The 15,456-nt window shown below is 38.9% G+C and overlaps 1 protein-coding gene across 1 annotated transcript in view; it reads right to left on the minus strand.

Moving 5' to 3' along the window:
- ascc3 (activating signal cointegrator 1 complex subunit 3) overlaps positions 1-15,456 on the minus strand; it is a 165,214-nt gene that overhangs the window by 111,066 nt on the left and 38,692 nt on the right. The window contains exon 10 of the mRNA XM_061914964.1: positions 12,666-12,806. Coding sequence (XP_061770948.1) covers positions 12,666-12,806 — 141 coding nt within the window. The remainder of the gene's footprint in view (positions 1-12,665; positions 12,807-15,456) is intronic.

Raw genomic sequence — 15,456 nt, forward strand, 5'->3', positions numbered from 1 at the left:
GAAAACAAAGATTCGTTGTACTTGTGCAATGACAATAAAGACATATCCATCTATCTATCTTTCTATCTATCTATCTATCTATCACAAGTAAGCAGCAAGATAATTGCCTTGCCTATGTTAAGCATGGTGGTGGTCGCGCAATGGTTTGGGGCTGCATGATTGCTGGGATGCAGAGGTTCATGAAGGAAACATGATGGAACATACTTACCCTTTGGCCACAATTTGTTCAAAAGCAAACTTGGATACGGTTTCGATTAGTCAATGTACAGCATGGAAAGACATAATTGAAGGTTTGGAAGAAGATTACGGTAACAACTTGTGCAGCTCCAATGACTTCCATGTCCAAGAGCAGCAGGCAGTGCTAGATAACATTGGTGCTAACAAAAAAATTGACACTTTGGGTACTGTTCAGACGATAATAGCTGTGTGTCATTTTCAGAGGACGGTACATGTACATCTATACTGCCATACAAACTACAGTGTACACTGACTAGTTCTACCCAGGTTTTAGCTCTGTAGTATTGTCTTTTGAATACATGACTGCTGAAATGTAAAGCATTGACAGAATTTGTGAGACACTGTCCATGTTTACCATGATCAATTCAGTAATTTCCCAATAAGCTCGCTCTATAAAAGTATACCTAGTTTTCGTTCAAACAAATTGTACCAGTCATTTAAAAACAAACACAAAACACTGTTCTCTATTAAATAATATACATTGAGATGCTGGCAAGTAAAAACAGACCACTTTGTGTAATGCTTCACAAATACAGAGAAAAACATGCCTTCAAATGTGCTTATCAATCACGGCAATAAGACAAGGGAGGGTCACATTTTTAAAAGGAGTACAAGCACAATTAATGAATAGCAGAATGTGTTCCACAATGAATGTGCTCTTACTACATTTCTGACAAATGTGTGCATAATTTAGATATAAAACGGTTTCTACAACATTTTATTTAGTGCCTATTACAAATAAGGTAAGTACAATTCCTCCAAATTGTTGTTGAGGGTTAAATAAGCTGTAAGTGCACTTCTGTATGGATATCATTTAACATAATCCAAAACAGCCTAGTTATTTTTCATTAGTTTAGACTGAATGTTAGGCAGAGGTTTTTTTTTCTACATAAAACTATCTTTGATTACAAACTTAGCATTTAATTGCATTAGAAAATGCATTCAAATATCGAAATTGACATTGTCCCACATTATGCTGCCTGACAAGTTATCTGCCTATAAAGACATAGTAGACTTTGAGGATCTTAAAATGCAGTTCTGATTCATAGTAAATATTTATTTGCCGTCTCATGCAATTTCTGCTATTGCATTAGTTAATATGTTTTTCCTCTAATTAAACAGGAGGCGACAATACATTTCCACAATTAGCAAGATGCAAAATATATTTCCACAATAAGGAAGATGCCCAAATTTACTGCGTTTTTATATTTACTTCATATTAAAATTCTTCTTGAAATCCATTTTTTTATAAATAAAAAAGAAACTGTGTTTGATGTCATTAACTAATTTCCTCTTTGGACAGAGAGGGAAGAGAGCCTGGTAGTCCCAGAAAGCCACCCACACACTGGCATGTATAGGACTGTATCACTCCAAACTCAGTTTCCATGGGAACCATTAGTCAAGGAGACAGGGTGAAGGTGGTTTTACTTTGTATGAGAACATCAAATGGCTTATGCAGGAAAACGTTATTGTTCTGTTTGTGTTACAATATGTGTAAAAAAATATTTATTCTTTTGTGCGGAACTGTGATTAACCCCGGATTTCGACTGAATGCGTAACGGCTGCTGAACTCTGCCTCAATGGAACTTCGCCGTTATGCGCCAATCCTCACCGCCGTTCTGATGTGCACAGTTGCGGCTCAGTGAATTAGCGCGGGCCTCTAAGAAATCTTGCAAATTTGCACGTAATCACATGCTAAAGAGACTTGGAGAAAAGCGAACCACATACAGTTTATTCTATCCTTCCAGAGGAACAGAAGCAAAGAAATTCGAGATACGCAATGGCATCACAGAGGAAGGTCTCAAGTTTTGCCGTACAACAATACCCAAAGTGTGTGATCGCACTGACTTAACTTCTGGGAAAAAAAACAACAGTTTTGCCTCGCAGAATGACAGTTTCATTTTTCCATTTGTAGGAAGCAACAACATAACAGTAACATTATCCCTGTGGAGCATTGTACACACACACACACACACACACACACACACACACACACACACACACACACACACACACACACACACACACACATCTCATTCAATTCCTGCTTCCCCGGCCCCTGTATCAGCTGGGATTTGACAAAGGCCCCCATCTAGCTGTCCCGGATATGCCTGTAATGTGATTATATGATTTTGTATCTCCAGAATCTGCATGTCCTCATCCATTTGTGTAAATGAGGTGAAACTACATCGGAAAACAAGTTGACTTCAGGTCCGTACCAGCCCATTAGGATGTTTTAAAGTGTACAATACGAATCGCCTAGAGCAGTGGTCCCCAACCTTTTTGTAGCTGCGGACCGGTCAACGCTTGATAATTTGTCCCGCGGCCTGGCGGCGGCGGGGTTGGGGTTATTCTTTTTTTTTTTTTTGGGCATGAAAAAGGGAGGTTTTTTGGGTTGGTGCACTAATTGTAAGTGTATCTTGTGTTTTTATGTTGATTTAATAAAAACAAATATATATATATATATATATATATATATATATACATATATATATATACACTCGTTGGGAGTTTCTTCCTCTCCCAGCTTGCTAGCCTCAACCTGAACCTTGGTATTTACCGTGATGACGGACTGGCAGTGTGCCGCGCCTCGCCAAGGAGCAGCGAGAACACCAAGAAGCGCATATGCCAAATCTTCAAAGAAAACGGCCTACGGATCACGATTGAAGCCAACAAGCAAACCGTCAACTTCCTCGACGTCACTTTCAACCTGAGAAATAACAGCTACCAACCATTCACGAAACCCAACACAACACTCCAATACGTGCACCATGACAGCAACCACCCACCCACCACCACGAAAAGAATACCTACCGGAATTAATAAAAGGCTATCGATGCTGTCATCTAGCAAAGCTGAATTCGACCAAGCAACCCCCCCGTACTAGAAAGCACTTGATGAAAGCAGATACAACTTCACCCTCACCTATGAACCCACTCCAGGAAACCAACCAAAAAAGAGCAGAAAACGAAGCAACATCATCTGGTACAATCCGCCATTCAGCAAAGACGTCTCAACCAACATCGGCCGCAAGTTCCTCACTCTGATCGACAAACACTTCCCCAAAGGCAACACCCTAAGAAAAATATTCAACAAGACCAACATTAAATTGAGCTACAGCTGTATGAATAACATGCAACAAATCATTTCAAACCACAACAAAGCAATTGCAAAAGGACTGCCTACCCCCAGACTAAACGACTCTGAAACCAATAATGAATGTAACTGTCGCAAGAAACCTGATTGCCCTCTCAACGGAAGGTGCTTACAGACATCAGTCGTTTACCAAGCAAAGGTAACACGCAAGGACATTAACACATCCGACACGTACGTAGGATTAACCGAAGGAGCGTTCAAAACAAGATGGAATAATCACAACGCCTCCTTTAGAAACCAGACTTTGCGGAATTCTACAGAACTCAGCAAACACATTTGGAACCTCAAAGACAATAATGTTGAATATTCAATAACATGGCAAATTCTTGCATCCAGCACACCTTACAACAGTGGTAATAAAAGATGCAACCTATGCTTAAAAGAGAAACTGTTTATTATATATCATCCAGATCTATCATCCCTCAACAAGCGCAGTGAAATCATTTCAACATGCCGCCACAGACGGAAACACCTCCTAGGTAACACATGAGCCAATCACCACACCCTACGCCTGCCTGTACCCGCCCACTCTGTGCCCCATATATAAACCATTGTATGTGAATGCTTCCATTAAAATCTCCTGATGATTGAGGGAACCCCTCATGAAACAGTTCTGTAGAGATGAAGTAGTCTTGCGATTTTTTCCCACACCTACATATATATATATATTTATATAAATAATTCTTCTGCGGCCCGGTACCAATCCTGGTTGGGGTGCACTGGCCTAGAGCAGCAGATAACATTATTTTAATATGAAAGTCATCTGGATACATTACTTTGCTTTTGTGAAATACTTCCTGTCACACGTATTTTAGCTGAATTGATCCACTGTATTGCGGCAACCATCAAAAATAGAAGCTCTGTGTATATGTAGAGCAGGGATGCGGTACTAGTGCCGTGTGCAGGGAGCATGCCGGGGGTCCGCCGGCGGTGAAAAGTGACACGTTTACTACAATTGAAACGGAAACGGTCTGCCGCAGTGGCCGCATTGTTACGTATCCAGTGGAAATCCAAGGTTAGCGTGATCTTGAGCAAAGGCTATTATGTTGTATGTCATACTGTCCATAATAATATTTGACATCCCCTGAAGAATTTAATCCAAGTTACACATTGAAACTTTATTTATAGCAGTTATTAAAATATTTTCCTTTTTGTTCAATTATTTTTCAATTTCTCAGTGTTTTGTCTTACAGTCCATTGAAAAACGACTCTACCCTACAGTTTACCCATGGTTTCGATTTGACTATAATTTGCAGTAAGTATGGGGGAACAGGGATGGTTGTCACACTCCTATCTCGCCACCAGCAGGCACTGCCTCTCAAATTGTGATATGAAAATTTACAAAATTAGGGTAAAAGATCACTAGGGAGAAACTGGGGCGGCAGCGCAGTGACGTGTACGACGAGCCATGAGAGTCAAAGCGACTTCCAGTATTAGAGTTATTTTAAAAACTTGAACGATAAACAAACCTCCAGCTAGGTGGCAGTGATGTTCCAATTAATCAACAGGCTGATCAGGAAATATAAAGAACTATATATTGCTGGATCGGTTCGCAGCCGAGTGTGAAGCGACCGGAATGAGAATCAGCACCTCCAAGTCCGAGTCCATGGTTCTCGCCCGGAAAAGGGTGGAGTGCCATCTCCGGGTTGGGGAGGAGACCCTGGCCCAAGTGGAGGAGTTCAAGTACCTAGGAGTCTTGTTCACGAGTGAGGGAAGAGTGGATCGTGAGATCGACAGGCGGATCGGTGCGGCGTCTTCAGTAATGCGGACGTTGTACCGATCCGTTGTGGTGAAGAAGGAGCTGAGCCGGAAGGCAAAGCTCTCAATTTACCGGTCGATCTACGTTCCCATCCTCACCTATGGTCATGAGCTTTGGGTCATGACCGAAAGGATAAGATCACGGGTACAAGCGGCCGAAATTAGTTTTTTCTCCGCCGGGTGGCGGGGCTCTCCCTTAGAGATAGGGTGAGAAGCTCTGCCATCCGGGAGGAACTCAAAGTAAAGCCGCTGCTCCTCCACATCGAGAGGAGCCAGATGAGGTGGTTCGGGCATCTGGTCAGGATGCCACCCGAACGCCTCCCTAGGGAGGTGTTTAGGGCACGTCCAGCCCCCGCGACCCGACCTCGGATAAGCGGAAGATGATGGATGGATGGATATATTGTCCTATTAAACCTGTCTATAATGACCACTTACGGGAAACATCAAAATTGGCCAATATGTGCAAGTTGGTAGCCATTTTGACTCAGGCTTTGCAGTGGTTGGAGCCATGACAAATAAACATGTTGAAGCTGGATATGGTTATGAGAAGTAGAAAGATTAGTAATCACAAGCGATTAACCGTGATTTGTTGATAACGCAAGAGAGCTGCTGCTTGCTGATTTGTTCAATGTTTAAAAAACAAATGAGGTAAAGTGTTAGCTGGTGCACAATAATATGACATGTACTGCACTTTTAAAGGTTTTTAATGACTTGCTTCTAATGTCTGATTCTGGCAGCTCTGCCATTTTAGTGCTTTTAGATCTTACAGCTGCCTTTGACATAGTCGACCACACAATTCTTTTAGACTGCCTGAGAGACTGTGCGGGTGTCAGGGGGACTGCGTTAGAGTGGTTCAGATCCTACCTTTTCTGTCAGGCTGGGGGACGCCATCTCTTCTTCTGTGGTGTCCCCCAGGGATCTATTTTAGGCCCCATTCTCTTTTCCTTATATTTTCTCCCTCTTGGAGAGATTTTTAGGAAACATGGAGTGTTCTATCACTTTTATGCAGATGACTGTCAAATTTATATGCCGGTTTCAAAAGGCCACGGCGCCCTGACACCCCTTCTCAACTGTCTATGCGACGTCAAGGCTTGGTTAGCCCAGAATTTTTTAATAATGAATGAGGGAAAAACGGAAAATTTAGTTTTTGGTCCGGCCCTCACTGACTTGGGACCGTTGCAAAATGATGTGCGTCCCAAAGTCACCAGCCTTGGCGTCACTATAGACAGCGATTTTAAACTTAACAAACAAGTCAATGGCATTTTAAAATCGTGTTTTTATCATCTTCGTCTTTTAGTAAGGGTAAAACCGTTTTTATGTTTTAACCTTTTTGAACAAGTCGTGCATGCGTTTATTTCAAGTGGCCTGGACTACTGCAATGCACTTTATGCTGGCATTAGCCAAAAAGCTCTCTCCCGGTTGCAGTTAGTCCAGAACGCGGCAGCAGGACTTTCAACACCAGCATATAACCCCAATTCTTCAGAGTTTGCACTGGCTCCCTGTTCATTTTAGAATTTATATTAAAATATTGCTGTTTGTTTTTAAATCTTTACATGGACTGGCACCTCAATATATCTCGGACCTCATCCAAATTTACATCCCTGTGCGCGCTCTGAGGTCCGAAAGCCAGCTCCAGCTCGTGGTGCCCAAGACCAGACTTTTTAGTGTGTGGTCCAGACTTTTAGTCCTCGAATGAAAGTCAGATCCATTCTGAAGATGCCCAAGTGATTTCTAAAAGCTAGGGCCCATAAAACATATTTACTGGTTGATTTGATTATGATTTTTTTTTTTTTATATGTTCCTCAGTAGTCACGTACAAATTTGTGTGAATTATGCAAAATGATTTAAATGTGGTCCCCATGAACCAAATTAACTCTTTTCCCCAGGGTGTCCAATAAGTATGATCAGCACATTACTTAATCAATCCAACGATTGAAGAAGTAACACGTACGACTTGTGGAACTTGGGATACTCGTAGTTTGTTTTCCAAAATGGCGACGTCAAGGTTTATTTATCGGTCTTTGTGAATCTTTGCGGGGATTTGTCTGTGTAATCGTGTGTGTGTGTGTGTGTGTGTGTGTATCCTGGCAATTCTTACTTAATGGGGACATTGCTCTGTTTACACAGTCACGTATATGGGACCTCTGACGGAATGGGGACCAACAAAACAGGTCACCTTAAGGGAAACCTTTTTAAAATGATAGTCAGATCCATTCAATCTATGTATTTCTATATATGGTAGTTGACTTGCCCAAGGACACAACGGCAGTGACTGGGATGGCGGAACAGAGATTCGAACGTGGACCAGGACTACTGTTTTAATTGCTTTTACCCTTTAAAATTGTTTTTAATCTTATTCATTTTTATATAGTTTTTATATTTATTTATTTTTTGTTTTTATTCAGTCATTGGTGGAGTACAATAGTGTTTTTAATATTGTTTTTAACATGGCTGTGCAGCACTTTGGAAACATTATTGGTGTTTAAATGTGCTATATAAATAAAGTGGATTGGATTGGATTGTATGCAGATGTACAGTAAGTGTTAAACGTACAGTACCGCCCGCCCCCGTGTGCAAAAGGCTGCAGTATATCATAATTGTTGTGAGTAGATTTAAATATTATGGAGGAAAACTATTCATAACAAGGAAACAGTTCACTGTAGTATGAAGGTTATCATAAAAAAAAGTAAACAACTGAGATTCCATCTATCAATATCATGTGTCATTGTGGCAAATTTGGATATTAGTGTCTGCTATACTGAGTGAAAATAACCATTTTGGAAAACACAATGACTGGCTGCATTACAAAGGTTTATAACATTACCTAATTGTAAACACCATATATTTCGGACTATAAGTCGCAGTTTTTTTCATAGTTTGGCCGGGGGTGCGACTTATACTCAGGATCGACTTATGTGTGAAATTATTAACACATTTCCGTAAAATATCAAATAATATTATTTAGCTCATTCACGTAAGAGACTAGACGTATAAGATTTCATGGGATTTAGCAATTAGGAGTGACAGATTGTTTGGTAAAGGTATAGCATGTTCTATATGTTATAGTTATTTGAATGACTCTTACCAAAATATGTTAGGTTAACATAGCAGGCACCTTCTCAGTTGGTTATTTATGCCTCATATAACGTACACTTATTCAGCCTGTTGTTCACTATTCTTTATTTATTTTAAATTGCCTTTCAAATGTCTATTCTTCGTGTTGGGTTTTATCAAATAAATTTCCCTGGAAAATGCGACTTATACTCTAGTGCAACTTATAGATGTTTTTTTCCTTCTTTATTATGGATTTTCGGCAGGTGCGACTTATACCCCGGAGCGACTTATACTCCGAAAAATGTGGCATTTGTTTATGGACAATGTGCATGATACATTATCACACAAATAATCGATGTGTGCATCAGATTTGGGAAAACAGCTAATTTCCATTTGTAATCCTTATTTTGACACCATCTAACAAACAATATTCATGGGACAAAATAAATTATGCAACTACTAAAAACAATAAAAGGACGACTTATAAAAACGACAATTAACAGAAAACACAAACATATACAAGAAAGACATCAGACGTGAGCCCTAACATATCTACACACCTCCTCTCACAATCCCCTATTATTCAAAAGGAGACTTATACATCTGTTCATATATAAAATGCATATGCTGGAAAGTAAAGGTGATAAAGTGCCTGTGCAAAGAGGTTTATGATTCATGAAATGACCAAAGATACAATGCATAAATTACAAAACACCTACTTCAGCCCACAACACAATACACAGCTACGATGTAAAACACATGTTCAAAACCGATAATTTATACAGTGACAAAATGAATGCATACATTTAAAAGCTAAACTAAACACTACAATAATACACAGGAAAAATACTAGAGTCTTTTATTGTTGAACTAACAATACTATATACTAGGGATGCACCGATTAATCGGTAACCGAATATATTCGGCCGAATATGGTAAAAAAAGCCACGTTCGGCCTTCGGTGGAATGAGTTAAAAACAAGGCCGAATAGTGGCGTGTGACGCAATTTTTTGACGCAGTGACTCAATCAACCAATGTGCAGTGACGTGGTGACGTTGGGATATGTTGTGTACCCCTTATGAGTGTATGAGGTTACAAGCACACACTTATTGAGATTTAGTGGGGCCTCTGTTTACATTATTAGCCTGTTGTGTAGGCTACCTGTATAAGTGTATGAGGTTACAAGCACACACTTAATTGAGATTTACTTGAGCCTTCTGTTTACATTATTAGCATATCTACTGTGGCTAAGCAGACTTTTGCCAAAAGGACAATAATTAATTTGTTGTGGGTTTATCCACTTTAATGCACTTTATTTTTTTTTTGGAATGCATGTTTTGTTTGAAGGCCTAATATAAATGAAAAACTGTGCTTTTTTTGAAAAGCAAAGACTACTGGAATATTAAAAAAAATGTCAATATTCAATAAAAAAATACTTTATTTGAAAAACATGTCTAAATATTTATTCTAGGCTATTTATGCAATATAAAAAAAATTGTGAAAAACTGCATTCATTATTCGGTATTCGGCCTTCGGCCAAGCGTTTACATTTTATTTGGCTTCGGCCACAAATTTTCATTTCGGTGCATCCCTACTATATACTGTATGTCGTGTTAAAATACCAATCTCGTCAATGTTGGCAAGTTTGGCAACACTGTGAAGTGAAGTGAATTATATTTATATAGCGCTTTTCTCTAGTGACTCAAAGCGCTTTACATAGTGAAACCCAATATCTAAGTTACATTTAAACCAGTGTGGGTGGCACTGGGAGCAGGTGGGTAAAGTGTCTTGCCCAAGGACACAACGGCAGTGACTAGGATGGCGTAAGCGGGAATCGAACCTGCAACCCTCAAGTTGCTGGCATGGCCACTCAACCAACCGAGCTATACCGCCCCACTGGTTGCTGATTAACCAATATTTGGCCCAAAAATAAATAAATACATACTGTAATTTGTTAGATTGTTCAGGTGTGTTAATCTTATTCCAGTCTTTCGTCGTGTTTGGTACAGAACGCTGATTGGGGGCACATTTTTGTGGCTGCTATAGTCAAGTGGCCACTAAAACATGTTTGACTCTATACATCATTAACATCAAAGTCATTTTCGCTGTGGGTAATATTCCAGTTACGGCTGCCCTCAGAGGGCCAATTCTAACTGCGCAAAATATTATAATATAGATGCATATTGCCTCATGATATTATACAATTGTACCTTCATTAGCTCATTATCATTGTTCACCAACAATATGAAAAACAAACAGTAAAGTTATTTTTTTTTGCAATACTGAATGTTTTGAAATAATAATACAATGTTTTTTTGCTGTCAAAATTAACATTAAGAAATAAATAAATAATACATAATTAATTAATAACAAGACAGAGACAGACAGACATAAAAAAAAAAATTAAAAAAGAAAGAAAGAAAGAAAGAAAGTTGAAGAGTCTTATAATTGCCAGACTTTCACAAACCAGATAACATCATGTGGTTGGCCCCCGAGCCTGGAACACCTCTTAAGTAGAATAAGTTCTTTATTCAGAGTGAGTACTAAAAACGGCATGATAACAAAAATGCTATCACAGTTTATTGATGAGTAATCCCTTCCATCCCAAAAGGCCACAATGGTCGGTGGCAAACATGGAGATGGAAGAGAGGTATGAGGTACAACCAGAGGTGGGTAGAGTAGCCAGAAATTGTACTCAAGTAAGAGTACTGTTACTTTAGAGATGTATTACTCAAGTAAAAGTAAGGAGTAGTTACCCAAATATTTACTTGAGTAAAAGTAAAAAGTATGTTGTGAAAAAACTACTCAAGTACTGAGTAACTGATGAGTAACCTGTTTGTTTAATGATTACAGCAACAAATAATGCACAAAAACATAAAAATAGCAATGAGCAAATTCATAGCCAGGAATATCTCCTAAGCAACTAAAACAATAATATATATTAAATAATAATACATTAAAATAAGAAAATTAAGGCAAATTGAGCCACAATAACTTAACAGCACCATAGCCTCAGTAGGCATTTATTGATTGATTGATTGATTGATTGAAACTTGTATTAGTAGATTGTACAGTACAGTACATTTTCCTTACAATTGACCACTAAATGGTAACACCCCAATAAGTTTTTCAACGTTAATCTATTACTTAATAAATGACCAAGTCGAGGTGATCTACCTCATATGTACATACACACACATATCATATATATATATATATATGTTTTTTATTTTGCCATTTTTGTTGAAATGTTAAAGGTGTTTTAATGAATATACATGCATGTTTAACATATAGATTCCTATCTTTCATGAAGACAAGAATATAAGTTGGTGTATTACCTGATTCTGATGACTTGCATTGATTGGAATCAGACAGTATAGAGCTGATTATGTCCACATTTTCAAATGGAGGAGAAAAAAAGTTCCTCTTTTCTGTCTAATAGATCATGAAAGTCGTTGGTTTTTGGCATCTTATTTGTCCAGCTTCCATATTCGTTTTTATACACTTTACAAGAAATACATTGGCGGCAAACTCCGTAGCTTGTTAGCTTGTTTGCGCTGGCTTTCGGAGACTCTTATTTTGTTAGCGCAGACGCGATGGAGCGGCGCTTTTATTGTGAAGACAGGAACTGTGCGATGTGATGGGAAGTACGGTTGAAATAAAGTCTTTTTTCCTTTACACTTTTGATTGATTGATTGAAACTTTTATTAGTAGATTGCACAATACAGTACATATTCTGCACAATTGACCACTAAATGGTAACACCCCAATAAGTTTTTCAACTTTTTACGTCGGATTCGACGTGTGACGGTCACGTGACCACCTGGTTTTGTTTGATTGGTCCAACGTCACCAGTGACTGCATGTGATTGGTGAAACGCAGGCATGCGTAGATTCTACTTTGAATGCGTGTCTGACAAAATCAAAACAAACAAAACGTGCATTAACAGATCGATAAAAAAAAAAGTAGCGAGTAACGAGCTGATTGTAGATAAATGGAGTGGGGTAAAAGTAGCGTTTCTTCTTTATAAATATACTCAAGTAAAAGTAAAAGTTTGTTGCATAAAAACTACTCGTAGAAGTACAATTTATCCCAAAAGTTACTCAAGTAGATGTAACGGAGTAAATGTAGCGCGTTACTACCCACCTCTGGGTACAACAACCTGAAGAGGTACAGTGATGCAATGATGCTATGTTTAGAGCCTGATAATTGCTCTTCCACACCCATGATTCAATGTACATTCCAGTAAACTTTCTACCCATTTCACGTCATGCAGTGTGGCTTGCAAAAGTTTTAATAGGACAAAACGGCGAAGAACAGGTTTTAGATAAATACATCTGTATAAGTGGGCTGTTGCCATAGTGGATAAAACTATAATACTTGGGTAATTTGCATGTTTGCTCTATTTGATTTACAGGTTTTTTTTACCGAGCCACTAGCCGTTTTTTGTGTGTTTGTACCTGTGTTCGAAGGATCTCCCCTTTGGTTAACTGCATGTCACCAGTGAGTTCTTTGACGGCGATGCCCAGAGGCTCCAATCGTTTACTGAAGTACTTAGTCATTTCCGCTGCCAAGGCCTTCATTGGAGCAACGTACACGATCTGGAGCCAGAAAAAACAGAGAGAGATAAAATAAACAAAAAGGATGGAAACCAGAGCTAGTTACATTGGATTGGGGATGTTGGTCAAAACAATCAGCACAATCTGAAATCTACTGCTGATAACAGCAGACACTTCCACCTGCAAAAGCTCAGTGAGATATATAAAGTGTTTTTGTCACAGTGTGTCCACAGAAGAGCCGACGTGTGGACAGGCCTTCAAAGACAACAAAGTCTTTGCCTGTCTGAATAATTTATTTAGTTTGTGCTTGGTTTGACAATATGAATTTAAAGACGCATTCTGATACCCTTTGAATGATTTGACATCGGCTGAAACTTTTTACACAAAAATTCTGCAACATATACTTTACTATTGCCTGCTTTGCCTTTTTTTTGGAAAGGGCATGCTGGTTCACTCTTTCCTAGGTTAGCAACATACAGGCGGAAATTACACATGCAGTCGAGTTGTGATTCATCAGAGCACTCTTTTGGGTCCATTGGTCAACAATTCAATTCTATTTTGCAGCACGCAGAGAGCTCAGTGCATATTATAGCGCCCTTGAATAACCTCGAAACCCATCCAGTGTTTTAAATAATAACGTTCCAATGGTGGAAAAAAAACCTGCATTCATGCAGCACTCCTTATTTCAGTAAGAATGTTTCAGAAAAAAACATGCTTCTGAAATAAGATCGTTTTTTTTATAACAGCGTTTCATTTTGCCAAGCGTTCAAATGTAATTTCAATTGGCATTTCTCAATCAGACTCGTCTTAAATCAAATTTGCTTATGATTGATGAAAATACTAAACATACTTTTGACTAATATTGAAAAATACCTGTGTCACCCCAATCCCAACATTACATGTCTCTGTTTTTACATTGTTAAATAAGTGGGGAACTGCAATTTTTGTTTTATTTTGTCGATCATTCACAATCCTTATGTCGGACAAGAAAACACGTATTTTTCTTTTTTGTGCATCTAAATAATGAAAAACTGCTAGCAAAAAGCAGCTAGCAATGCATGTAATAGGAAGTAATTAATTACACGTATAAAGCCCTCTGTTAAAAGTCGTGCTGCCGGCATAGCTCGGTTGGTAGAGTGGCCGTGTCAGCAACTTGAGGATTGCAGGTTCGATTCCCGCTTGTGCCATCCTAGTCACTGCCGTTGTGTCCTTGGGCAAGACACTTTACCCACCTGCTCCCAGTGCCACCCACACTGGTTTAAATGTAACTTAGATATTGGGTGCCACTATGTAAAGCGCTTTGAGTCACTTGAGAAAAGCGCTATATAAATATAATTCACTTCACTAAAAACACCAACAATGCTTCATTTATTTGCTGTGAAATACATAATAACAAAGTATTAGCAACATTGTTTGATAAGAGCTGACATAGAGAAACTACTTTTCTGGCATAGTAAAACAGCGCCTTGCCCTCAGAAATACTCACACTGCTCCTCTGGCCACTAGCAAAAGGTAAGATAGCTACAAAGTTGCTGCTGCTAAATCGTGCCTGAGTTTGAAAAAAAAAAAAATGCTAGATTAATAATCATGCCTCACAGGTGTATAGTAGTGGAAGGTAGTGGCCATAAGCAGATACGTTTGTGCAAGTCGTGTGCTGAAAGATACAAACATCCCTTTAGTCGTTTCCCAGTGAGAGCAGATATTGAAAGTGACTGTTTTGTGATGTTGTTGATTACATATTTACCACTATTGTTAAATGCAAACACTAGGACAGTTAATTTGTGTTTCATTATATCCTGATCTGCCTAACACTCATTTTCTAAAACTTGTAGCTAATTCTTTGTATATTCAGTCTCTAAAAGATAATGTATTGGATTCTCATTTGTCTATCACTAAGTCCGCCATTATTAATGCCAACAAACACAGAACACACTCAATGCTGTTGACGAAAGAGGTGTTTGTTGCAATGCACTTTGTGAAATTAAAGTGCTCAGAGAAAGAAGTTCCACCAATACTTAAAGGGACCAGACTACTGTAAATCAGGGGTGCCCATTACGTCGATCACGAGCTACCAGTCGACCGCGGGGGGTGTGTCAGTCAATCTCCAGCCAGGCTTTTAAAAAAAATAAACCTAAAAATTAGTGATCATCAATCTTCACCAAGACTTCACTTAAATGACATTCACGGTACCGGAGGGTCTTGTGAGATGACGCTGGCTGCTGCAAGATCATTATTATGAAAATATGACCGAGAGGAAGGCGAGAAACACTTTTTATTTCAACAGACTCTCGCGCCGTACCTTCCGTCAAAACTCTAAAGGCCGACTGCACATTTCCTATCTTCACAATAAAAGCCCTGCTTCATGCTGCCTGCGCTAACTAAATACAGAGTCTCGGAAAACTGGCGTGCACTAGCGATCCCTCAGAAAGCTGGCGTGCACATCACTTGTGCACGCCAGCTTTCCGAGACTTTATTGGAATATTCTCCCACATGAACAAAAGCGCCAAAACATTTATTGTGCAAACACAATTTAAATCAGTCCTTGTTAAACAGTAGCAGTTAAATAGCATATTTTATGAAAATCAACTCAAAAAATGTAAATACAAACATTTAAGCTTATTACCACTGCCAGGGTATTTAAGTTATCCTGTTTGTTATGGAAAATAAATATAATCTACATACAAATCTCTGA

Source organism: Nerophis ophidion, linkage group LG11 (genome assembly GCF_033978795.1).
Source record: "Nerophis ophidion isolate RoL-2023_Sa linkage group LG11, RoL_Noph_v1.0, whole genome shotgun sequence".
Classification (NCBI taxonomy): domain Eukaryota; kingdom Metazoa; phylum Chordata; class Actinopteri; order Syngnathiformes; family Syngnathidae; genus Nerophis; species Nerophis ophidion.